This window comes from Amblyraja radiata, chromosome 25 (assembly GCF_010909765.2).
Source record: "Amblyraja radiata isolate CabotCenter1 chromosome 25, sAmbRad1.1.pri, whole genome shotgun sequence".
Taxonomy (NCBI): domain Eukaryota; kingdom Metazoa; phylum Chordata; class Chondrichthyes; order Rajiformes; family Rajidae; genus Amblyraja; species Amblyraja radiata.
In genome coordinates, this window is record NC_045980.1 from 6,905,124 (window position 1) to 6,931,229 (window position 26,106).

The following is a 26,106-nucleotide window of genomic DNA, read 5'->3' on the forward strand; positions in this document are numbered from 1 at the left end:
AATAAAAAGCACCCAAGAATTGTTAATTCGAAGAAAATATATTGCAGAGTGATATATCTTGTAGACAAATCGATGATGTTTTAGGATTCCTTGTCTTTTATTTTCAGCTAGAAGATGGATTTGGTACGAGGGAAACTCCACCTACTCATGCCACGCAGTTGCCGGATGGAAAAGATGCCATGTCTATTTTTAGCACTGCTCCAAAATCAGGTATCCACCATCCATCCCACTGTCACTCCTGAAAAGCACCAGAAGCTGAAGTACACGTGCTGTGTTAAAGACAATTTGACTAAGTAACTTGTTATATAGCAAGCAAAAACATTTTTCATTGTGGTTTATTTATTCTTTAGAATCACGGCAGTCTCCGACTGGGCGGACATTACCTGCAAGCCTCACACGGGAAACTGATCTTGTGGTATCTTACAATGATCTGGACAATCTTTTTGACAATTCTGATGATGAGGAGAATGGAGTAAGTGGATTTGCACTAACTAAAGGAAATAATATCGAATTGAATTGAATAAATGTTATTAGCCAAGGAATTTGCCTTGGTGCATCTTGGTAATCACATGCTTGTGATATATATATTTTTTAATTTACAGGTGATTTATGATGGCCTTTTTAACAGGCTGTTTCCTTAATAAACTTAAATGCATAGCAAGATTTTTAGTTGTGGGTACAAATTAATCTGTTAATTAGCGTTATGGAAACCTGCCGGGATCACCCATAAAAAATAGTTCCACATTTTTTGTACTTTTCAAACTAAGTACTTCTGTTTTTATAATTAGTTTTGCTTAATTCATCATAGTGGAATTCAATAACAATTGAGTTCATCTATTTTGATTTAAACAAACAATTTATACATAATTATACATTGCTCATAATACTGAGAGGTTCATTATACAAAGCAATAAATTGGTTCGATCAGAACATTAAATATTCCATCAACTTTGATCAGTGATCCGTTTGGCAGCATTGTTATGTTAAACGTGTTTTGAGAGTAAAGATTTTCTTTGACTAGCTGAAATATGTACAATTTTTATGATTGTGGCTTTGCATTGATTAAATAGTAATGGCAATTTCTACCTCCAGTCAATCATCTAAGCTGGTCTCTTGTTTTTAAATTTTTTTATTGGCATCATTATCTTCCAATTCCTAGACATAACCTGCAGGATATTGTAAATAATAGTAGAACAACACAATGGAAGTTTAGTCTAGTTCAGAGATACAGCACTGAAACAGGCCCTTTAGCCTAACAAGTTCGCACTGACCAGCGAACCCTGCACATTAATACAATCCTACACACACTAGGGACAATTTACATTTATACCAAGCCAATTAACCTACAAACCTATACGTCTTTGGAGTGTGGGAGGAAACCGAAGATCTCAGAGAAAACCCACGCGGTCTTGGGGAGAAAGTACAAACTCTGTACAAACAGCACCTGTAGTCGGGGTGGAACCCAGGCTTCTAGCGCTGTAAGCGCTGTAAGGCAGCAACTCTACTGCTGTGCCACCATGCTGCCCAGTTCTCATCAAGTTTGCCTTGCTGAGCAATTTTAGGATTTTCTGTATTTATATTGGACTGCAAGTGCTGATTTAAAATGTTGACGTAGTAACTGGATGTATTGCCAGTTCATGAACCTTAAATAATTTAAAGTTTATCTATTATCTCTGTCAATTGCAGACTTGTCCGACACGGTCAAAACCAGCACATGCAGGGTCAGAAGATCGGGCTGTTGGCAAAGACGTGAAGACTACAGGGCCTTATCCTCCAAGTATGCATTTAAGGAGTCTGAAAGTTTTCATGTTTTAGTCCTGAGAATATTAACAGATTGACTGAGTTACACACTACTACAAAGACTTTTAATGTGAACTATTGTCCCTTTTTAACGTGACTAAGATAACGTTGATAACTTTTGATGAATGCAAAACAATATTGGTGGACCAATATTTACAGAAAGTTGTGTAGATTGGATGATGACAATAAGAAGTGGTTATAAATTTAGAGTTAGCAGAAATCGGCAAGATCTTGATCCAATTGTGTTTTTCCAGCTGTTGCTGACTTGCAAAGAATGTTTCCAACCCCTCCATCTCTGGAACAACATCCGGCATTCTCTCCAGTGATGAACTACAAAGATGGTGTCAATTCTGAGATGGTTGCCGGGATCAACAGTGTTGAAAATCCAATGAACAGCATCAGTGCAAGTCAGTTCACAGAATTCAAAATGGAGGTAGAAGATGGACTGGGCAGTCCTAAGCCTGAAGAAATAACGGTTAGCAGAAACAGAAGATACTTTGTTTTATAAAATAACATTTTCATTGGAATTGTTTATGCTTTATCATTTGTAGTATGTCAGTACTTAAAAAAAAAATGATTTGTAAATTTAGTCTTCAAAAGTATAGACTTATTTGATGCTCTGTTCCAGGATTTCTCTTTCGTACACAAACCTCCAAAGGCAAAAGCTTTTGTCGGGTCTTCAATGTTCGCACCACTGAAGGCAGTACCCAGTCAATGCCTTGCCCCTCTGAAAATCCCGGATGCCTGCATATACAGACCATCGTGGGCTATTCCCCCTAAAATTGAACAATTGCCTGTACCATCATCTGCTTCATTAATACGTGATGGATATGTGTAAGTTTTGAGAAAGTATTTTGTCTGAATTACATTTGTTGGAGTCATGCATTTCAAAACAGTGACTTTGTGTTTTTTTGTTTATTGTCGCGTGTACCGAGGTACAGTGAAAAGCTTTTGTTGCGTGATATACAGCCAGCAGAAAGACATTACAATGATTACAATCGTGAATGATTTCAATTGTTCAATCATGTGTGCTATGGATGGCACTAGTTACATTTTAAGATAACCAATACTTTAAACTTTAGAAACTCAGTTTTGGAATAATAGTCTTGAATGTTATGCAAATAAAATTATAGTCATGTATTTAAAATTGTATTAAATTAGGTTTTTCCTAATTGATCATGGATGCATTTCTGTTCTAATATTTCTATTCTATTTTTTGACCTGTCTTAAATTAGATGTGGCACATTCAGATGTGTTATTTATTTTCCTGCATGTTTCTTTTTAGTAATTTACCCTTCAGATCCTACAATGAAATAATTGAAATTATATTTATAACATTATTGCTTATTATAGTGTAATGGCATTTTGAAAATTTAAAGGAGGTATTGAGATTAAAAAGTGTAGGATTATAATATTCATCATTGTCGTAAAAGTTACTTTTATACTTTGACAGTGTGGTTCTGCCACTATTTAGCGTTCTCTTCCAGTACATTAATGTAACTAATTTGACCGTTAGGGCAGCAATGTATGTGTATCATGAATAAACAGTAGTAAAGACACAGTGTGTTAAGACTCCTCTTTACAACCGTGACTTTCTGAAGCACCGATTTTTCTAAGACAAGTTGTTTATCTTACAGAAATGTGCCTAGTGTTGGGAGTCTGACAGAAGATTATATACAGATGAACACTCCTCAGATGAGCACACCTTTGGCAGTCAGCAGTACTGCACCTGCTAGTAACAGCGGTGCTGGTATCTTACCGTCTCCAGCAACCCCTCGCTTTTCTGTCCCAACACCTCGCACACCAAGAACACCAAGGACTCCTCGTGGTGCTGGGACTGCCAGTGGGCAGGGGTCGGTAAAGTACGACAGTGCCGATCTCTGTTCTCCTGCTTCAACGCCCTCAACCACACGACCTTTGAACTCAGTGGAGCCAGCTACCATACAGTCGATACCGCAAGCACACAGCTTGTACGTTACACTAATCTTATCAGATTCAGTGATGAATTTCTTCAAGGATCGCAACTTTGATAGCTGCTGTATCTGCGTTTGTGATACCAAAGGGGCAGATGTTGATTTATACATCCCAGATCCAACCAATGAAGTCCAGAATCCGTGCACCTGTGGATTTAGTGCCGTTGTAAACCGCAGGCTTGGATATAATGCAGGTCTTTTTCTTGAGGATGAATTTGATATTTTTGGGAGGACCTCTGAAGTTGGGCAAGCTGCAGAAAGGCGATTAATACTGTGCAGGAATTCTATGGAACCGCAAGGGTGTGAAGGGTCAAAGAGGCCACAAGACCCAACATCAAACCTACTTTTTCTCATACAGGACCAGTCTACAGGACCTTTCACTTCGCTAAGTTCTTTGGATTACATTTCCTTCGATAGATCAGCACTTCAATCAGCAAATTGGAACTATGACAAGTTAAGAGCCGATAATAGCGATTCTTGCACAGAGTGTTTCAATGCCCTGGAGCAGGGTCGGCAATATGTGGATAATCCTTCTGGTGGAAGATTAGATGAAACACTAATACGAAGCAGAAGTTTACACCCGTGGCCCAATAGTAACGGTAAGTCTTTTTTTAATGCATTACCGTCTCAATTCTGAAAATGCTTTGTCAGAAATTACTGTAAACTTTTCTTCCCCACTGTCAAGAGCATGGTTATTGGTAGTTTTCAATTTGTCAAAATTGCCTCTTTCCCCAAGACGAAGGATTTCTCTTTTGGCGAAGGAGGTGCCTCTCTCAATATGTCATGTCACAAACAATTCAAAGTAATTATCTTGTCTTTTTTAATTTTATTCTCATTTTGGTATCGTTGGTGAGACTGCACCTGGAGTGCGACATATAGATTTCCTTGTGTAGGAAGGAACTGCAGATGCTGGTTTAAATTGAAGATAGACACAAAATGCTGGAGTAACTCGGCAGGACAGGTAGCATCTCTGGAGAGAAGGAATGGGTGACTTTTGGGTGGAGGCCCTTCTTCAATCTGAAGAAGGGTCTCGACCCGTAACATCACCCATTCCTTCACACCAAAGATGCTGCCTGGCCTGCCAAGTTACTCCAGCATTTTGTGTCTATGTAAGACATAGATTTCCTCTCCTTATTTGAGTAGAGATGCTTTTGCATTGGAGACATTTCATAAAGGGATAACCTGATTGATTCCTGAAGATTATTTTTTTTTTAAGCAATGTTTGTGAAGGTTGCATCTCTCCCAATGGAACTTTAGATCAATAAGTGATGATCTCTTGGAAACATTAAAATAAAATTGAGGGGACTTACAGGATAAGCGCTGATGATGCATCTCCTCATGCAAGTCCAGTGGGCGCAGATGTGGTTTCAAATTAAGGGGTCCTCTATTTAAAACAGAGATGAAGAGGGACAACTTTCATGGAGACATGAAGTTTTTAAAATTCTCTAACTCGGGAGCAGATGAGTTATTTTAACAACAGATGATAAAACAGGGAGTAGACTATTTGCTCCCTCATTCATCTTCTGCTCTTCGATAAAATTATAGCGAACCTTTTGACAGTGCTACTTTCTTGCACTGAATCAGAATTCCTTATTTTAATATCCTTCACGGGAATGTGCTCAACAGATTAAGCCTCCTGAGGCAGCGAATATCTAAAACCTCTGGGTGAAGAAGTTTCTTTTCATCTCAGTCCTGAATGGTAAACCTTTATTTGGGGGGAGAGGGGGAGAGGGGGGGGGGGGGGGGGGGGGGGGCTACGACACCTGGCTCCAGACATCCAAGTCGGGAGTAGACAAAAGTGCTGGTGAAACTCAGCGGGTGCAGCAGCATCTATGGAGTGAAGGAAATAGGCGACGTTTGGGCCCAAAACATTGCCTATTTCCTTTGCTCCATAGATGCTGCTGCACCCACTGAGTTTCTCCAGCACTTGTGTCTACCTTCGACTGTCCAGCATCTGCAGTTCCTCCTTCAACATCCAAGTCGGGAGAAATCTTATCCTTGATCCAGCATGTAAGAACTTCATGCTTCAACGAGATCTCATTGTCCTCCTCCTAAACCCGTATAGGCCCAGTCTGCTCAATCTCTCCCTGCCACAATACCCCAATTCCAGGATTCATTCTGGGGACCTCAAAATGTCACTTCATCCATTCAGTGAAGTCTTCATTGCAACCCCTCTATTACAATTACATACTTGGGCAAGAAGAGCAGATCTGCGCACAATATCATCATGTATAGCTGGTTGATACAGGCAAAGGTTGATTGTAGGCAAATTTTAGGGATCAGGCAGGAAAATGTTATTGCCAAGATCAGCAGTATGTTATTGAATGATGAGAAGATGACGGGTTGTACTACTTTTAGTGTTATGGTGTTAGTTTGAATTTCTAATTCACTGTGGATACTTGAGGTTCAGAAGATTGGCTTCCAGAAATAGTTGTCATTGAGCAAGTTATTGATGAAATAAAACCAAGTAACTTAAGTTCCTGCACATGTACTAAACCTTGAGTTGGTGGTTCTCCGCATTTGTGACCATATGTGTGCGACACTGCAGCTTTCCACAATTGTGAATGAATGCCATCCCTTTCACAAAAGAAATATTGCAAATGACAGTGCTATAAAGGGTGTAAATGCTGTTATACACAAATGCAATGGCATATATTTTTTCATATTGAGTTCTGATAGGCAAGGATGAAATATCTGCAGATACTTTTAAGCTCCTTTTTTTATTGGAATGGGTGAACATTTGTGCACCATATCTTTGATTTTTACATTTGATATAATTTTTTTCCCAATGATCAGGAGTTTATTCTTAAACTTTTGATAAGCCTATTTATGTATTGAAATCAAAAGTTTGATCTATGTGTTTGATGCTATTGCTTATTTCATCCATGTTTGTTGTTTCCTAGATGGTCATTCACAGGATCCCAGGATATTATATCCTATTAATCTCTGAAATGTTTAACTCTGAGATGTACCTTAATTCCTTGATATTTTCTACATTTGCTGAGTCCAGTAAGAAGGACATTGTGGATTTTAGTTAGACATTGATGAGTATTAGTCATTTGGCAGGCATTTGGGGATGAATTACTGATCCGTCAGGATCTAATTCGGTGTCAAATTCAAAAATTGATTTAATTACATGCTTTTTCCACTGGCTAAAAATATACCTGGTGCAATACATAATGTTGCAGGTTGGAAGCAGTACAATGTGTGTGTACATGCAATGAAATGAGGCTAATGCTATTTAGCTACACAGTCTCCATGTCCATTCCATCTCTTCACCCTCATTTCTCCCCACAGTAATTTTGAATGTTGGATTAGTTTACCTGAGCTAGTTATCTTGGAAGAGATTCTGAATGCATAATAATGCTTCAAGTTATTTTGCACTGTGTCAATTATAAATCTTTATCTAATCTTGTTTCTAACTCATGACCCCATAATGATCAAGCCATAGAGTTAGACAGCATAGAGGCAGTCCCCCCAAACCCATGTCTATACTAACCATGTATATATATATATATACACCAATCCCACTGCCTGTATTAATTCCATAGTTGTCTCTGCCCTGCTCATTCAAGTACCTGGCAAATGTGTCCCTAATGTCCAATATTTACTGGAAATTATCTGCTTCCATGTGCCGCGTTTAATCCTTCTATAACTTAAAACTTTAGGTGCTTTCCTATTTGGCTTTTATATTCAGTGTTACTCGTGGAGTTGAGTAGGGAATGTATTGATGTACATTTTAAGCCTTCCACCTAAAGTGTTGCCTATAGATTGATCACATTGATTGAAAAATGCAGCATGGGAACAGGCTCCTCAGGCCATTGATCACCCATTCACACTGGTTCTATGTTATCCCAGTATCTCATCCATTCCGTACACACTGGGGACCAATTACCACATTATCTTTGGGATATGGGTGGAAGCCAAGCATCAGAGAAGCCCACATGTTTCAGGGGCTCTGGAAGCAGGACTCTATTTAAATCCTAGGTACACAAAATTGCTGGGGAAACTCAGCGGGTGCAGCAGCATCTATGGAGCGAAGGAAATAGGCGACGTTTCGGGCCGAAACCCTTCTTCAGACTCACACTTTGTCTATTTAAATCCTGCTCATTTTCTCCCTTCCAGGCACTTATTCATGTAGTGTGTTTTCTGCTTCCTCTATCATAGCCCGTAATATTCTCCACGGCAACATATCTTAGCTTTAAACCTCGAACAACATGCCAACCGTATATTGCTCACTCAACCATATTTGTAGTCTCTTCAAGGAATTATGAAATTTAAACGTCATTATTTTTGGAGTGGCTCATCAAAATGTATTATCGGCCCAAGGCTTCCAGTATGTAAACAGTTAATCTCTGCTTAAGAAGGAACTGCAGATGCTGGAAAATCGAAGGTAGGCAAAAGTGCTGGAGAAACTCAGCGGGTGCGGCAGCATCAATGGAGCGAAGGAAATAGGCAACGTTTCGGTCCGCACCTGCTGAGTTTCTCCAGCACTTTTGTCTACCTTCAGTTAATCTCTGCTGTTTAGTTTGTGAGATATCTTAATTTCTTTACTGTCCAATGAAACTTTTAACAATGTCTCCTTGCTTCAAATATTTTCTTGAACTTTTAGACAGTGAAAAACTTTGTTATTCAGTTGGATCATACCATGCAATCAATAGTTAATGGTACTTGTCACCTGTATCTAGGTACAATGAAATGTTTTCGTACAGTTCAGTAAAAATTGTACTATACATAAGCACAGTCATACTAAAGCACAAGAGTCTAGGAATAATGGATTACACTGAGGCAGTACACAAGAGTTGTCAATTTCCAGTGCCATCTTGTATCCTTCAAATTCAAAGTTGTTAGAAAATGTAGAGTAGGAAAGAACTGCAGATGCTGGTTTAAATCTAAGCTAGGCACAAAATGCTGGAGTAGCTCAGCGGGACCGGCAGCATCTCCAGCGAGAAGGAATAGGTGACGTTTAGGGTCGAGACCCTTCTTCAGTCTACTCTCCTCCTGATGAAATATTACTGATTGTATGCCGCGTTGTCACCTTCCCCATCAGCTGACAATGAACCATTCTACATTTCCGTATCATTGCTTTGATCTGTTGTTTTCACGCCTTACCCATTCATATCTCTAGACTCCCTCTCCCCCGAGTCTGAAGAAGGGTCTTGAACCGAAACGTCACCCATTCCTTCTCTCTGGAGATGCTGCCTGTCCCGCTGAGTTACTGCAGCATTTTGTGTCTATCTTAGTAAATGTAGAGTCTCGATGTTGTCCTGGCAGTGGGCCTGGTTGGAGTTGCAGAGGTCGACATGGCCAGACAATGTTGCCAATGTCCTCCACCATTGCTTTGCGCACGAGTACAACAGACAGTACAGAAAGAGAAACGGTGCAGAATACAAGGTTATAACCACAGGAAGTGCAGATTAAAAAATAAATGCAAGGGCTGCAAGTTCTTTCAAGTATAGAGAAGATTCCTTCAAGTGTAGAGAAGATTTAATTTTTTCTGAAAATTGTAAAGATGAAGGAAATCTGAAACAAGTCAAGGTGCTGGGAAAAACTCAGCTGCTTGAAAAGAGACTGTCAGCATTTTGGGCCCGTGACAAAGAAGGGTTCTTATGAAAGTTTGCACACCCAAAATGGTGACCATTTCTTTCAATAGTCTCTGCCTAACCTCCTGATATTTTCCAGCACTTTGTGTTTGTTCAGGACTTTCATGGCGCATGCATACCACACCGTAGTTAAGTAATATTGCTTGTAAACAAATGCCCTATCCTCATCTCTGGGACACCTAGATAGCAAGGACCTATGTCAGGCATGTATTTATTGACTTTAGCTCTGCCTTCATCATCATAATCCCATCCATCTGAACTCCAAACTCCTGGAGTCAACAACCTTCTCTTCCACTGGATCCGCAACTTTCTGACCCATAGACCACAATCCGTCGGGATAGGTGACAATACATCCTGCACAATCGTTCTCAACACTGGTGCCCCACGAGGATGCATTCCCAACCCCTTACTATACTGGAGTCGAGGGTGTTAAAGACTCCCTATACACACTCAACTGCGTGGCTAGATTCTGCTCTAACTCCCATCTACAAATTTACCGCTGACGCAGCTGTGCTGCGACGAGATGGTGTACAGGAAGGAGATGGGCAACTTAGTAACAATGTATCAAGACAACAATCTCTTCCTCAATGTCAGCAAGACAAAGTTAGTTATTGACCCCAGGAAGTGTGCTGGAGTAATGCCCCAATCAACATTAATGGTGCTGAAGTGGAAATGGTTGAGAGCTTCAAGTTCCCAGGTGTAAATACCAAACCTGTCCTTTGCCAATCACATTAAAGCCATGATCAAAAAGGCACACCATGCCTCTACTTCCTCAGAAGACTAAGGAAATTCGACATATCTCCAACAATTCATACCAACCTGCAGATACATCCTAGAAATCATACCGTCACCGATTGGTTTGCAAATGGTTCTGTCCAAGACAAAAATAAATTGCAGAGTTTAGGTGTAGCCCAGTCCATCACACAAACCAGACTCTCCTCATTGACTCCAGGTACACTTAACACTGCTTTGGAAAAGCAGCCAACATAATCAAGGATCTTTTTCAACCCTGGATCTTCCTGCTTTTCCTTGCTTCTATCGGGCAGAGGATACGAAAGCTTAAAAGCATGTATCACCAGACCCGGGAACAGCTTCTTCTCTGTTTTCAGACTTCTGAATGAGCCTTCCATAAACTGGGGCATATCCTGATCTTTCAACCTAGATCATTGTTGACATTCATTCTATTCTCTGGAACTGCTGTGCTGTATTGCTGAAAAGCAATATTCTTGCTCTCTGGTATTTTTCTCTTCACACTTCCTGTTGCAGAGCTTTTTCCTGACCACAGCCTCAATTTTTCTTGCCACCCAAGCTTCCTTACCTGCCTTGCCCTTCACTCTAACAGGAACATGCATGCCCTGAACACCTGTTAAAAGCATTCCACTTTCTGCCCTTCAGCTGCGGCTCCAGTTCCCTGTTGCGATCTGTATGGAGCTGCACATGGACACAACCCTCACAGGTGTAGTCAACAGGAACACCAGCTGTTTCCTACAGGAAGAACATTGTACCATTCGAACCTGCCATCACTACTGCAGTAAGACCACGAGGAAAGAAAAGCACAACGATCACACACAAGAAACCGCAGACTGTACCTTTACCCCCAGTCCCCTTCTACTCAGCCTCCTCACCGAAGCCCCACACTTGCCTGTAACTCGGTCTCTCTCCCAACACAGCCGCTCTCAATAGACCACTCCACTACATCTGGCCTTTTTATTGCTGTTTAATTAGCCAATTTTAATCATTCAATCAATCTAACGGCTGTCTTTTGAAATCTGCTACTGCTGCTCTGACACTGAAATAGACTGACTCAATCTACCTGCTGCCTTTTGGCATTTGTTATCCTGAGTGGGGAGGAGAACACGTTGTGAACCAAATGCAACATTCTAATTTGGAAGTGCATGTAAATGACTGCCTCACATAGAAAGAGTGTTTCATCTTCCTTTACCAATCTGCACTTGCCGTCTCTGAGCACCTCATCATTCAACGATGAGAGACGCTAAATTTTCCATCTTCCCTTTCTGACAACCAGAAATCTGAACACATTTTCCATGCGATACTATTTGTTCTATTTCCAGCTAAGTGAAAAAGTATATAGTGTTTGAGGTCTGAACTGGAAATGTTGTAGTATTGAGGATGTGGAGTGATGCCATTGAAATGCAAGGTGGTCAAGTTTAGAAGGAGTTTAAGTTAGAAGAACAAAGCTGTTGAATGGAGCATTTGAACAGCAAGTGTCTTGGGATAGTAACAGTGTGTACGAAGGTTTCAACGAATGAATAAAATTGAAGGCAATCTTGTTCCACCAGTGTATAAGACAATGAGGGTGGTGCAATCAGCTGTGTCAGAGGTGCCTGGCAAAGACAATGCACCATGTTAAAGCCACGTAGGAATTTGTTTGTGACTGACATAATATGCGGAAACCTGTTGGAGGAAGAAAAAAGATGGAGACTACTTTGGTATACTTCATTTAAGAGCTTGAGAAGAAAACTAATTTGGAGATTGGGTCATGTTTTCCAAAAGTGAAGAAATTGGAAATGAGATATTTAGTTTGAAGAATGGAAAGTTTAAATTTGAAAGATGGAGTTCTTCACCCTTTCAGGCTAAATGCATCACTTCATATCCAACTGTTGACAGCAGATTGGATCTTTGACTCATTGCAATAACACAGTTTCTTATCTGCAGTTCTGGATGTGAGCATCCTGTCATCCCAAGATGTGGTCCGCATGCTGCTCTCACTGCAGCCTTTTCTACAAGATGCCATTCAGAAGAAACGGACAGGCAGGACGTGGGAAAATATTCAACATGTGCAAGGACCTCTCACCTGGCAACAGTTCCACAAGATAGGAAGAGGCTCCTATGGTAAACCTATCCATCTTCATATTTATATGGTGTTCAGTTTTGTGAATTTATTGGTGCTTGTTGATTCAGTTCCCCAGCTAGCTACGGGCAACATGAAATGAACTACCCAAATGTCAAATATTGCTGGATTTGTTTAGTGTTGAGACGGTGTATCATTGCACAAATTACTAGTATTTACAGATTTTGTGCTCAAACGTTTTCTTAGGATTTTTTTTTTAAAGCGTTAGGTAAAATTGTAGACACAAGGAACTGCAAATGCTGATTAGTACACGATGGGGCACAAACTGCTGAAGTACTTCAGTAAGTCAGGCAACATCTCTGGAGAGCAAGAATGGGTGATGTTTTGGGTCAAGACCTTTGGGTCATGATTGTAGTGGGGGAGAAGAAAGCTGGAAGAGGGAAGCAGGGCAACGCATGGCAGGAACAGGTGGATACCAGAGTGCGGAGTTTTCATTGATATGCACAACTGAAATCTATAAGACTCGCAAAATGATTAAAGTTGTGTCGAAAGAATTCTAATTCATAGAAAATTAACATTGATACTGAGAGAAAAAAATAAAGGTTAGGGTGACTGAGGGCAAAGGATAACAGCATCTATTTAAAAAAAAAAAAAACCCCATCAATATTAATATTGGAAGAGGAATCTACTAGATTAATTCCAATTATAGAAATGGAACAGGATAAAAATATGAACAAAATGATATCATAACCAATGTTCACAGGGAAGATAAAGGTATAATTACAATATTTAACATATTTGACGTAGACATACTACTTTAAAAAAGTCAAAGAATAAAAGGAATATAAAATAGAGCATCTAGACAGTCTTAGAGGGTGAAAGAACATTTCAATCATGCATTTCAGCAAGCGATATAAAGTTAAATGATTTATAGCTTACAGTTGGAATGACAGAGTAATGAGGCAACTCGTTGATATGAGCAGAAAGTATTGAGTAATCATTGCCGATTTCATCTCCTTTTGCTCTATCCCACCGCAAAAGGAAAGGGGGGGGGACAGCTTTTATATATTGTACACCATTTTTCTCAACTGATAACAAAGTAAACAAAAGGCAAAAAAGGTGGAAATACTAATGGGTAATGAACCAGAACATAAAGAGATGAGTATTAGAACATTTTTTGAATTGATGATAAAGAAAGTAGGTCAATGTTGAGATCAAATAAGTCATTATGATAGAGACAAACGTAATGTATTTGACAAGATGATTGAGGAAATGAGACACAAAGCGCTGGAGTAACTCAACCAGTAAGGTAACATCACTGGAGGACATGAAGACGTGACGTTTCAGTTTCGAGTGGAAATCTTGAATCTTAAATGAGAAATGTATGAAAGGATAAATCTTTTCAAAGGAAATTGCACACTAAATACTATAAATACTATAAATTAGTAAGCTGATCCTTTCGAGAAAAATCATCAGAAGGACAGAATTTATAGTCAAAATAATTGAGGCGTATGAAATGAAATATTAAAATATTGCATAGATACATGAAAGGAATAGTCACAAATGGATAACATAATCTCATAACTTGCTGTGGATTTATTTGCCCTGATGTGTCCATGCCATCAAAGAAAGATATTTAAGCTAAAGCCACCTTGCAGTTCTCCTTCAAATGAGGAAAGATTTTGTTTCATTGTTCTTTCAGGTAGAGTTAAAACTGCACTACTGCAGGCAAAACGATTTCTCCATCTTAAACTTTAACAAATATTGTTTATATTTCTTGCTAAAATTGAATGTTTTTTTGTTTTCTCTCTCTCTCCCCCTCTGGGATTTAGACACCTCAATTTACTTTTACTTTATTCTCCCCTGGTTTGAAAGAAAATAACTTTGTCTAAGCCCACCTCTCTTCGTAACAAATGTACTTCAGCCCCTGCAAATTTCCGCTGGGCTCTTTATAGTGCTATAACACTCTATCACTACAATGGTGAGCTGAACTGTACAATCTAGCTTTGCTCTTAGTATTTTGTAGTTTTAAAATAAGATTGGGCGGCATGTTGGCGCAGCGGTAGAGTTGTAGCCTTACAGCGCCAGAGACTCGGGTTCGATCCCGAGCACGGGTGCTGTCTGTACGGAGTTTGTACGTTCTCCCCATGACAACGTGGGTTTTTTCCGAGATCATCAGTTTCCTCCCACATTCCAAAGATGTGCAGGTTTGTAGGTTAATTGGCTTGGCATAAATGTAAATTGTTCCTAGTGTATAGGATAGCATTAATGTGCGGGGATCAATGGTCGGTGCGGACACGGTGGGCCAAAGGGCCTGTTTCTGCGCTGTATCTTTGAAAATAAACAAAAACTAAACTGGTGACAAAAGCAAGTATCCCTTGTCCCTCAATCGCTTTACCTTACCTGTCCTGCTACTTCTAGTAATCTGTGGATATGAACTAGCTGGTCCATCTGTATCTCTGCATTATCCTAGGATTAACTTGAGATGATTTCACAGATATGGCAGAAGTTTTGGGTAGCTACTATGAACATTAGCCAATTATGAAAATTGAGGATAAATTCCCAGGTCCAGATAGTATGCACCTACCTGCAAAAAAATAACCTGGGGAACCATTGTCTAGTTAGGATGGTCTGAATTACCGAATTCAATACTAAAATGTTGAAGCTAACGCATACTCATGCGAAAAAGAAATGCAGTTTCTTAAAGGCTTTCTTTGATGAAGACTAAAAAAATATTGCCATAGTTTTTTTTAATGCATGTTTTTCAATAATCTTTCAATAAGATAACATGCAAGTTGATGGCAGAAATTGATGCATTTACAATTAAGGTAAAATTGATGAATGAATATAAATTTCATTTGAAAATGAATAAGGGTAGAAGGATAATTATTTAGTTTAAAGAAGCAAGATGCTGCATTCCACCTGCATCAGTGCTAAAATATGTGTTAAATGTGTGAAAGATTTGGATATGGAAATAAGAACCTTGTCAATTTTCAAACTAAGAGTCTAGTGTTTTGGAAGAATTCAGGAATACTTTAAAAAGCAGAGGCAGGTGACAAAGAACTTGAGCATAAATGTGAGAAAATAAATTGGAGGAAAATGGGATAAATCGTATACAAAAAATAAAATGTGGTTCAAGAATAGAGGAGGACTATGTATAGGCATAACTCTTATTTTTTTTTAAACACCACCATTAGCAGCATAACAGGAATTCATAATTGGCCCTGTTTTGTTAGAGTTGTATGCTGCATGCAAACCATGTGGTTTGGGACTGATTTCCATGCAATAATATGGGATACAGCAGCACAATGCCAATGGGATTACAAGGGTAATGCCAGAACTGAGAGATCATTGTAAATAAAAGATTAAATAGTTTGTAGACTTGGAAAGTGATTGAGTGTAAAGTCTTGCTGCTGGAGTTAATTGAGGTAAATGGAATGGGCGAAGTCAAATACATTTGAGAGCATAGAAAAATAGGCAGACTTAGGTGGTTCAGAAATCAGTTGATGCGGATGGCTCGATTCTTTGCATTATTCTGTAATATGGATGGTGGAGTTTGTATACAAAGTAGATTAAAAGTTAAGAAATTGTGCAGCCTGTAGAAATGGCAGCTATAGGCAGTTTACATCTTTACAGGTTACTGAAGAGGTACATTGGTTTTTGTAATGTACATTTCCAAATCATCAAGTGAAAGGTTTAATAATGTATCAGAATTAGGTAAAAGTTCTGTTTGGTGATTCTATATTACTTCCAATGCACAAAGTCCAGGAGTATGAAAATGTTTGTATTTATACCTATCTTGTCTTATCTCAAAAGATTAATATGTGGTGCAATCTTTTGTTTAGGTGCAGAAGAGTCGCCAGAGCCACTTCCTATCCCCACACTGCTGCTGGGCTATGATAAAGACTTCCTGATGATCTCCCCGTTTGCACTGCCCTTTTGGGAGAAGCTGCTTCTGGAACCATATGGTTCTCAACGTGACGTAGCCTACATTGTGGTTTGCCCAGAAAATGAGGCCTTGCTCACTGGAGCCAAAAATTTCTTCAGGGATCTTAGTGCAGTATATGAGGTCAGAATAAATGTTTAACTGCATCAAATGTGCACACAATAAGTCTTCAAATTGCAAGTTTAATTCTTGTTAAACTAATTCTTGTCATGTATAATTGTATCTTCAAGCAAATCTAGGAATCACAGCAATTTTCATTTTCTTACTACCGTTTGATCAAAATATTCGCAACATTTGCTGATTGTCTTCTACGCAATTTATTTTGACAGACCTGCAGACTTGGTGAGCATAGACCTATCTGCAAAGTATTGAGAGATGGAATCATGCGGGTTGGCCAGAGTTCTGCAAAAAAGCTGGCAGATGAATCTGTGGATGATTGGTTCTCTCAAGCTTGGATGAATGATGAGAGTGACAATCTGGCCAAGTTAAAGCTCTACGCTCAAGTTTGTCGTCACCATTTGGGTAAGTATGTGAAATGAATGTTCATGCATTCTGAAGAGGCTAATCGGCACATTCCTCAATCAAAGAATGCCAACTTCAGTATTTACAATTCATTGATTTCATTTACATTTTTACTATGGAAGATTAAATTACTATTATGCTGAAGCTATTCAATAAGTTTTGAAGTGTTTTTAAAGCCACATGCTAATGTTTAAAATCCACAGTTGGTATGCATTTATTTAGTGATACAAGTACTTTTAATTACTGTAAACCAATTTAGTTTAGTATAGAGATGCTGCGCAGACACAGGCCCTTCGACCCACTGATTCCGCACCGACCAGCGAGCCCCGGAAACCTCTGGAGACTTTGCGCCCCACCCAAGGTTTCCATGCGGTTCCCGGAGGTTGCAGGTAGTGGAAGCAGGTAGGGAGACTGACAAAAACCTCTGGGAACCGCACGGAAACCTTGGGTGGGGCGCAAAGTCTCCAGAGGTTTCCGTTCAGGTTGCCTAAGTGGGACAGGGGCATTACACTAACACACACACACACGCACACGCACACACACGCACACACACGCACCCCCCCCCCCCCCCCCCCCACAATTGCACATTAGACCAAGCCAATTAACCCACAGACTGTTTAGTTTTTGGAGTGTGGGAGGAAACCGAAGAATTGCGAGAAGACTCGCGCAGGTCACTGGCACAACGTACAAACTCTGTACAGTCAAGCACCCATAGTCAGGATCAAACCCGGGTCTCTGGCGCAGTAGGGCAATAGCCGCTGTGCTGCCCCAATTCTTGAGATTCATTAATAAAATCTTCTGTTTACTCCCCAATGTCTAGCACCTTACCTGGCTACACTTCAGCTGGATAACAGCTTGCTGATTCCACCAAAACACCAGCCAACAGCATCTTCTGGTACCCAAGGACAGGCAACACCTGGAGCTGGTGGACCATCATCAGGAACTGGGGGTACTTCTGCACCGGCAACAACTGGTACGACAGTTACTTCCACAATCAGCACTGGCAGTAACACTGCAACAACTGGCAACTCTGGTGTAGGAAGTGGGTCAACAGGGACCTGCTGCACTTCTACCTCCACCACCACCACCACCACAACCACTACCCCAGTTTTGCATCAGACAGGAACAACCTCATCCACTGCAGGATTTAGTGGGACTGTTGGATCTGCTTCACTTCCGAGTGGGAGCTCGGGCACCAGTGCGGAGAGACCTCAAGGGAGTACGCCCAGTGTAAGTGGAGATTTGGATGTCCAGACTTCAGCACAGCAGCAGGAAGTGCAAGAGAGGTGGGTATCAAGTAAGATGATCATTAAGAATGGTTATAGTTAATTATGATCGATTTTGTGATTTAAAGTTGGGATGGGAATTGTTGTATTCACTTTACATAATATGTTAAAACTGTGATTGTTGTAGTTGAAGCACTGTGAACAATAGAACGGAGAACAGTACAGTGCCTGAACAGGCCCTTCGGCCCAGAATGTCTGTGCCAAAACTGATGTCAAGATAAACAAATCTGCTCCTGAAGCATATCATGCTATTCTCTGCAAATCCACGTGCCTATCGAACGCCTGTATCAGCCTCCTCCACCGCCTCTCGTAGCGTGTTTCAGGCCCCCGAACCATCCTTAATTAAAAAAACACCTTGCACATCAAACTTTGCCCCTCTCACCTGAAAGCTGTGGCCTTTTGCCTTCGACATTTCAATCCTGGGGGAAAAGGTTTTGACTGTCTACCCTGTCTATGCCAGTAATAACTTTATATACTTCAATCCCGTCTCCCCCAAAACCTCCGGCATACCAGGAAAAATAATTCAAGAGTTCCAACCTCCCCTTGTGGTTAATACTCTAATCTAGGCAGTGTTCTGCCAAACCCTTTCCAAAGGCTGGACAACATTCCTGTAATAGGGCAAACAGAACTGCAAGCAATACTCTAAATTTGGTCTAACTAAAGTCCCATAAAGTGGCACCATGACTTCCTGACTCTTATTCACAATGCCCCGAACAGTGAAGCAAGCATAACACACCTTTACCACACTATCTAGTGCTACCACTTTCATGGAGCTATGGATTTGGAACTATGGGCCTTAATTGATCTGTTTTTCTGAAGTAAATATGACATGAAATTACTGGAGCATTCATTTGCGATAAATGGCTAAATTCACAAATTCAAAATGAACTCGGAAAATTGATAGCAATTACCTATCAGACTATTAGAAACACTTAAAGTAATTGCACAGCGTGAAATTGATTACAAAATGCATAATGATGGCCTTCATTAATCCTTAAGCATGTTATCAGATGCCACATCCAGTGTAAAACAGGCTAAGATAGTCATTGAAACCTTACCAATTGGAAAGATGGAGAAGGATGAGAACAGAACAAAACAGGGCCAATTAATAAAGTGAAAGTTTTATCTGCTCCATAGGTATGGCTGTGTTCTGAGATAAATACTGATAGCAGAAATGTTTCATCTGAAGTGTGCATTTTATTCCTGAGGGGGTGGGGAGGGGGGGGAAAGGATGGTCGTAAATTAGTTGAGCAGTGTTTTCTTATTTCACGCCCATATGTTTCAATGTTGCAGTACTACAGAAAGAGAACGGATAGGAATTCCCACTGAACCAGAGTCGGCTGACAGCAATGCATATCCACCAGCTGTCGTCATCTATCTTGTTGATCCTTTCACATATTCCTCCGATGAAGAGACATCTTTTACAAGTGGATCGTTGCTAGGTCTGTTACGGTGCTACATGGAGATGCTGGATAATCTGCCAGAGCATATGAGGAATGCATTCACTGTCCGGGTAATTCAAAATTAAATCATATTTTAATGCAGTAAATTGAGTGTTCTTTTACAGCTCAATTTTATTCTAAACGTGGTTTTACATTAGTGTGGAACACAGTGAAGACTAATCTTTCTCTGGGATTTTCTTTAATGTAATTTGAGCTGTGCTTCAGCAATTAGACATGCATCTGCTTAAAGAGAAGTTGGAATGAAGCTGTTGCCTCACAATGCAATGCATAGAAAGCTGAAACTTTTGTTTTGTTTCAGATTGTGCCTTGCCAGTATCTACTACAACCAGTGAAAGATGATCACAGTTTCTATATACAGCACTTAAAATCACTGGCATTTTCAGTTTACACTCAATGTAGACGGCCACTTCCCACACAGATCCACATTAAATCACTAACTGGCTTTGGTCCTGCTTCCACAATAGAAATGACCCTTAAGCATCCAGAGGTGCGTATTAGTTTGTAATTTCCATTGGTAATTTTTGGTTTGCACTACGTTTTGCACATCAATAATCTTGCGATGCATTCGATGCAAGTTAAATATTCTTTCTAAGAAATATTATTTCTAAGAATGTTTACTTTTGTTCTAATCTTATAACTAGCTTTGGAATTTCACTTTTTACTTGCCTTCAGTGCTTGCTTGCATTTTGCACCTAAACTTAGGTCATTATGTTCTCCTTTGTCTCTTTGTTTCATTCATAAATATCTGTTGTAAAATAAGGTATGTAAAAAAAAATGTACTTCCCATCCTTGCCTGTTTCTTTAAAATATATATTGTTATAAAATGTTCAGTATTTGCAATTGTCTTAAGAATACATTGACAGTACAGGAACAGGCCCTTTTTCCCCAATGTCTGTGTTGAACTTGACGCCAAGATAAGCTAATCTCCTTTGCCTGTACGTAACCCATAGCCCTCCATTCCTGGCATATCCATTTGCCTATCTGAAAGCCTCTTAAACACCATTATTGTATCTACCGCCACCCCCACCCTGGCAGAGCGTTCCAGGCACCCACCACTTGCCTCACACACATCTTTAAACATTTCCCCTCTCGTCTTAAAGCTACGGCCGCCAGTCTTTGGCATCCAGCCCCAACCCCCCCCGGGGATTAACTGTCTACGCTATCTTTGCCTTTCATAATTGTTTATACTTCGAGCAGATTTCTCCTCAAATTCTGATGTTCCAGAGAAAATAATCAAGTATGCCCACCCTCTCATTATAGCTAATACTCTCTAATCCAGACTAATACACTCTAATCCATTATTGATTTAATTGCTTTGATTCCATGTAGCACAAGGGAATGGTTAATCAGATTGCTACATTTTCACGTCCAACGTTGATTTAAGTGCCCATAATGAAGTGACGTATTTATTTAGCGTTTATTAATAAGGGGAAGAATCTAATCACATTTCTTATTTTGTTTCTAGAGGAGTTTTTCTCATATCAAATTGTAAACTTCTTTTTCCACTTCCAGCGCCCCCATCCTATCCAAGTGTACTCGCCTCCTTATATCTTGGCACCAATTAAGGATAAACAAACAGAGCTAGGTGAGACATTTGGCGAGGCAAGCCAAAAGTACAACGTGCTTTTTGTGGGATATTGTTTATCGCATGATCAGAGGTGGCTACTGGCGTCCTGTACAGACCTCCACGGTGAATTACTGGAGACTTGCATCTTGAACATTGATGTACCCAACAGGTAAGAATATAAACTCAAAATAATGTTTGTTTTGGCAATCATATTTAAAGTGGGTTGAAGGTAACATTAACTACAATGACCTGTAGAACTGCCTGTGTAGCAAGGAACTGCAGATGTTAGTTTACACCGAAGACAGACACAAAATACTGCAGTGACTCAGCGGGACAGGCAGCATCTCTGGAGAGTAGGAATGGGTGGCATTTTGGATTGAGACATTTATTTGGACTCGACCCGAAACCTCACCCATTCCTTCCCTCCAGAGATGCTGCCTGTCCCGCTGAGTTGCTTCAGCATTTTGTGTATCTTTGGTGCCTTTTCTCTTTAAATTGTCTTGATAAAATAGCAACGTTTTGAAGTAATCTTCATAACCACAGGAACAGGTTCTTTAGTCCACCATGTTTGGCACAATCATGATACCAATCTAACTAATCTAAATTCTACATCTAAATATTGTTCTATAGTAGCGAGAGATGACACCCATTTTTCCTTGAATGCAATAAACATTCTGCTATTTAAACATTTATATACCTGCAGCCTACAAAAAATGGTCTGTAAACCTATCGATAACTTAGCTGCTTGTATGTTTGAAAATGTACAATTTGGCAAAAAAAGGGATGGCTTTTGTAAGTTTTATTTCAGTTAAATGCTGCTCAAAAAGGAGAAAGCCCTGTCAAATTTTATTCCTGATAGGATTGGTGGAAATTGCTGGGCTGTTTGAGCTTTGCCGATATGTATTAATAGACAAACTGTGAAAGTGTATGATAACTTGTAATTACTGCAATTATGCAATTGATGAGTTTAAAAAATAATACTATGATGGATTCACTTTGAATATTAAGTGATGTGAGTTAAGGCAAGTTTATGCAAAACATATTTCAAGGTTTCCTCGATTTGCAGCATAGAACAAGATGCAGGAAGCATCTTTACTTGCCTAAGAGCTGTAAAGTGTAACATGGATTGTTGAACCATTAAGAGCATGATGTTTTCTAGGTCAAGGAGAAGTAAAGTGCCTGCTCGCAAAATTGGTTTGCAGAAGCTGTGGGAATGGTGTGTTGGAATAATGCAGATGACATCCGTGCCATGGAGAATTGTAATGGGAACACTTGGACGAGTGGGTCATGGAGAACTCAAAGGTTGACTACTTTGATTTAACAAGTGCAATGTATATAGAAGTTCTGTAACATTTTGAAATATTCCGAATTTTCATTCATTTTTATTTCTTGAAGCAGTTACGTGACGAACATATTTTTCAAAGTGCTTGTTTCATAACCTCAGTGCAGTAATCTATTCCTTTTCTTTACCATATGTTAAGTGGAATATTGCCATTTATTCAAATATCTGACACTATCTGAATCATTGTTAAATATGTTGCCATTGCTGAACCGTACAATTGGATTTTGAGAAGTTTTCTTTAAAAAAATGAATTATAATATAATTTATCAAATCTCTGCGAATAACTAGTTGGGAAAGGAAGAAAAGCAACCCAACCTCAGGTGCTGTGATACCCCTGCAAGTTACCAGATGTTAACCACACTGTTCAAAAATATGCTGATACAAGAGTAAATTCATAGAAGGTGAAAGAAAGCAGACATGCAGAGACTCAGCAATACATAACTAGTTCATGAAATGGTGTACGTGAACATTTGAAAAGAACGATTTTTTCTCACGTAAAGACTAGCGTACATTTCAGTTGATGTTTCAGATTGGGGTTGTTAGTACAGAGTCAATATCTTGATGTATCGGGAAATCACAGCTACATGATACCAAGTGGTTCATTTTATTGTGTAGGAAGGAACTGCAGATGCTGGTTTACACCGAAGATAGGCAACAAATGCTGGAGTAACTCAGCCGGCCAGGCAGCATCCCTGGAGAGAAGGAATGGGTGATGTTTTGTGCCCTGAAACACACCCATTCCTTCTCTCCACTGGTTTTATTGTTATCTGCAGGAAAACCTGCTCCAGATTTTCATTTATGGGCATATTAAAGGTAACATTCTTTGATATACTGCATGGAATTATAAGAATAGTTCACTGTATTGAACCAACATATAATTAGCACGATGCCCAATTTGATTTTTTTATTTGAAAAATGCAGACTTTGAGTTCCCCTATTTGTGAACTAAATGAGCGTGTTTTTTTCAGACTGGAGTATCCTCATTGGGCGGCGTTCACTACAATCTACCAGTAAACAGTTGAAGGAGACGTGCACAATGTGTGGTATATCTGCAGCAGACTCGCCCACTATTCTCAGTGCCTGCTTGGTTGCCCTGGAACCACAGGGCTCGTTTGTTGTTATGCCAGGTATGGATTTGTTTCAATCCATTTCTAATTCAATTTCATATTTCAGGAATGTGTATTTATTTAGTTTCACTTCAATTCCATAATTTGTATCTCCATGTTAAAATTTAACTGACAGTTATTTTTTTCTGGATTTCTTTAAGATGCTGTCACAATGGGTTCTGTATTTGGGCGTGGCACAGCTCTCAACTTGCAAACATCTCAGCTAAACACCCCACAAGATGCATCCTGTACTCACATTCTGGTTTTCCCAACATCCGCCGCTACAGTTGTTGCCAATACTGAAGCTCTGGAAGGTCTTGGTAATCAAGGTGAGCAATTAATGACGGTTATTGTTTTTACAGTTCAAGAGCACTCCAATTCGTCAGCACAATCACCATGCTTGGATTCAGAAACTGAAGCAATAATTGACTACTTTTAATGGCATGAGGGGGTGAGAAACGCTGTGTTTGGAGGTGCTCCTTAATGAATTGGTAAGAATTGTCTTCTCTGCATGGCGTTGGTGGATTTCTATTCTTTAGACACCACTTAGGTACTGTCGAGAAATACACTAGTACCCTCTTTAGTGCTGATCTATAATGATACTGCTACTGTCCTCTGGGGCATGTTTGTTAAAACAGAAAGAAAAAGTCAAATGTTAACAGAATACGAGCTTGCCAAATGTGTCCAGACAGTTTGGTAAACATGGCCATGCTGTTTGTGTTTGCTCAGTTAATTCGAGCACATGACCTCATTGCTGTTGACCATTGTGTGTACAGTTCATAATGACCCCTCGTTAGAACTGATTCAATTCAATTATTTCTGGACGTGTTAAGTGAAATACCAGTGTATTCTGTACCATATGAGTGAAATACCAGTGTATTCTGTACCATATAAGTGAAATACCAGTGTATTCTGTACCATATGAGTGAAATACCAGTGTATTCTGTACCATATAAGTGAAATACCAGTGTATTCTGTACCAAACTCTGGGAGCGAAGGGGTTTATAAACTGAGCAATTGAATATAAAATCAGAAATAACTCTAGATCTTGATGATTCTCTGGTTCAGTCTCACTTCAGAAAAATATTCTTAAGATGCTGGAAAGGTTTACCAAGGCTTACAAAAGTTCAGGAAATTCAAGATAGACACAAAAAGCTGGAGTAACTCAGCGGGACAGGCAGCTTCTCTGGAGAGATGGAATGGGTGACGTTTTGGGTCGAGTTCCTTCTTCAGACAATTTCAAGATAGTTTTTGTGTTGGAATATTGAACGTTGAACTCTGAGTTGCTATCAAAATTTCAAGATCTGTCAGCCTTTCCCATTTCTCTTCTAGCAAATGAATGATTAACCAGTAAAAAATACATAGTGCTGGAGTAACAGGCCAGGCAGCATCTCTGGAGAACATAGAACACCTATCCATGTATTCCAGTCATGCTGCCCGACTGCTGAGTTACTTCAACACATTGTGGTTTTTTTGTAAACCTACATCTGCAGTTCATTGTTTCTATAATGACTAACCAGTGATTGCTTACTTCAATAGTTGGCAACAATCCGTGAGAAAGGGCATATGATCTGGAAGTTTATGAGAAGTTTGCAGAAGTTGATTCTATTAGAAAATTAAAGAAATAGTAGGCTGGATGTTTGTGAGTAAGAGTATAAAGTAGGAATTTGGGATTAAACCTAACCACGCTTTGAAGGTTAATTTAACGGTGCACGATTGCATGAAATATCTTAAAACAAAAGGAAACTTCCTTGAAAAAGTTGATTGTACAGCAGTCACGTTGAGAATAATTGATTTCATGACTTTTCTATATTTACACTAAATGTTTGTATCGAAACTTTTGTTTTTGCACGAACAGATGGTATTGGAATTTTGGACGAGGATATTTTTGCTGAAGACTTTGATAATGACATCAGGATTCTAATAACTGGTAATCTCACCTCTCCTGATTCACCAACGGGTGCAAGCTCACAGTTTCAGCACAGCAGCGAAGCTGGCAGGGTAAGATGGCGATTTCAAACTCCAAGCAATATTTTAGGTCGGAGGGAGAAATATTAACCCATTTATAATTGATTTGCAAATTTGATAGATTGAATGATTGGGACAGGAGGAAATAGTGCATGGCCGTGTGAGAATATGTACAGCTGTTCATTTTAGTGTGAGAATGGCAAAAAGGAGCGGGCTGGATCTTGATGTACCCGGACTACCACTGGCAATCATTACCTGTACCTAGCATCCTTCTGACTTACGTCAACCAAATGCAGGGGATTATCTTGCTGTCCACCTTCAACTCCGAGGTCATCGGACAGAGGGTAGACCACAGTTGGCAAATGCAGAAACACTCCTGATGGCTACCAAAACTGGGAATAGAACTTCTGGTTGTGAAAGTTGTGAATGACTTCATTCAGAGACATTTAAAATATTAAAATCAAAGAAAACTATTTTTAAAAACAGAACCAAGCAAAGTCACTAAAAGCGCCAAAATTGCATTTAAATTTCAGCAAAATAGATTTTTAAATATTATGCTTCCTTGTGCTAAAAAACAAATTGAAATCAGTGGGGTTTCTGATCTTGTGCCAGTTCTGACCGTAAGAGTACAAACAATGATATTAACAAAAAAAACAATAGTGATTTATCAATTACATTTGGTGAATCAGGGTTTGAGAAATCATCTCACTGATTTAAG

The 26,106-nt window shown here is 39.6% G+C and overlaps 1 protein-coding gene across 3 annotated transcripts in view; it reads left to right on the top strand.

The window, feature by feature from the left end:
• med13l (mediator complex subunit 13L) overlaps positions 1-26,106 on the top strand; it is a 213,300-nt gene that overhangs the window by 177,077 nt on the left and 10,117 nt on the right. For all 3 annotated transcript variants that reach the window (XM_033043124.1, XM_033043126.1, XM_033043125.1), the window contains 17 exons: positions 108-210; positions 351-472; positions 1,687-1,777; positions 2,055-2,275; positions 2,429-2,634; positions 3,438-4,372; positions 12,053-12,229; positions 16,034-16,257; positions 16,464-16,656; positions 17,477-17,942; positions 19,236-19,455; positions 19,704-19,892; positions 20,918-21,141; positions 22,132-22,274; positions 23,283-23,441; positions 23,582-23,749; positions 25,279-25,421. In XM_033043124.1, the coding sequence (XP_032899015.1) occupies positions 108-210; positions 351-472; positions 1,687-1,777; positions 2,055-2,275; positions 2,429-2,634; positions 3,438-4,372; positions 12,053-12,229; positions 16,034-16,257; positions 16,464-16,656; positions 17,477-17,942; positions 19,236-19,455; positions 19,704-19,892; positions 20,918-21,141; positions 22,132-22,274; positions 23,283-23,441; positions 23,582-23,749; positions 25,279-25,421 (3,984 nt within the window). The remainder of the gene's footprint in view (positions 1-107; positions 211-350; positions 473-1,686; positions 1,778-2,054; positions 2,276-2,428; positions 2,635-3,437; positions 4,373-12,052; positions 12,230-16,033; positions 16,258-16,463; positions 16,657-17,476; positions 17,943-19,235; positions 19,456-19,703; positions 19,893-20,917; positions 21,142-22,131; positions 22,275-23,282; positions 23,442-23,581; positions 23,750-25,278; positions 25,422-26,106) is intronic.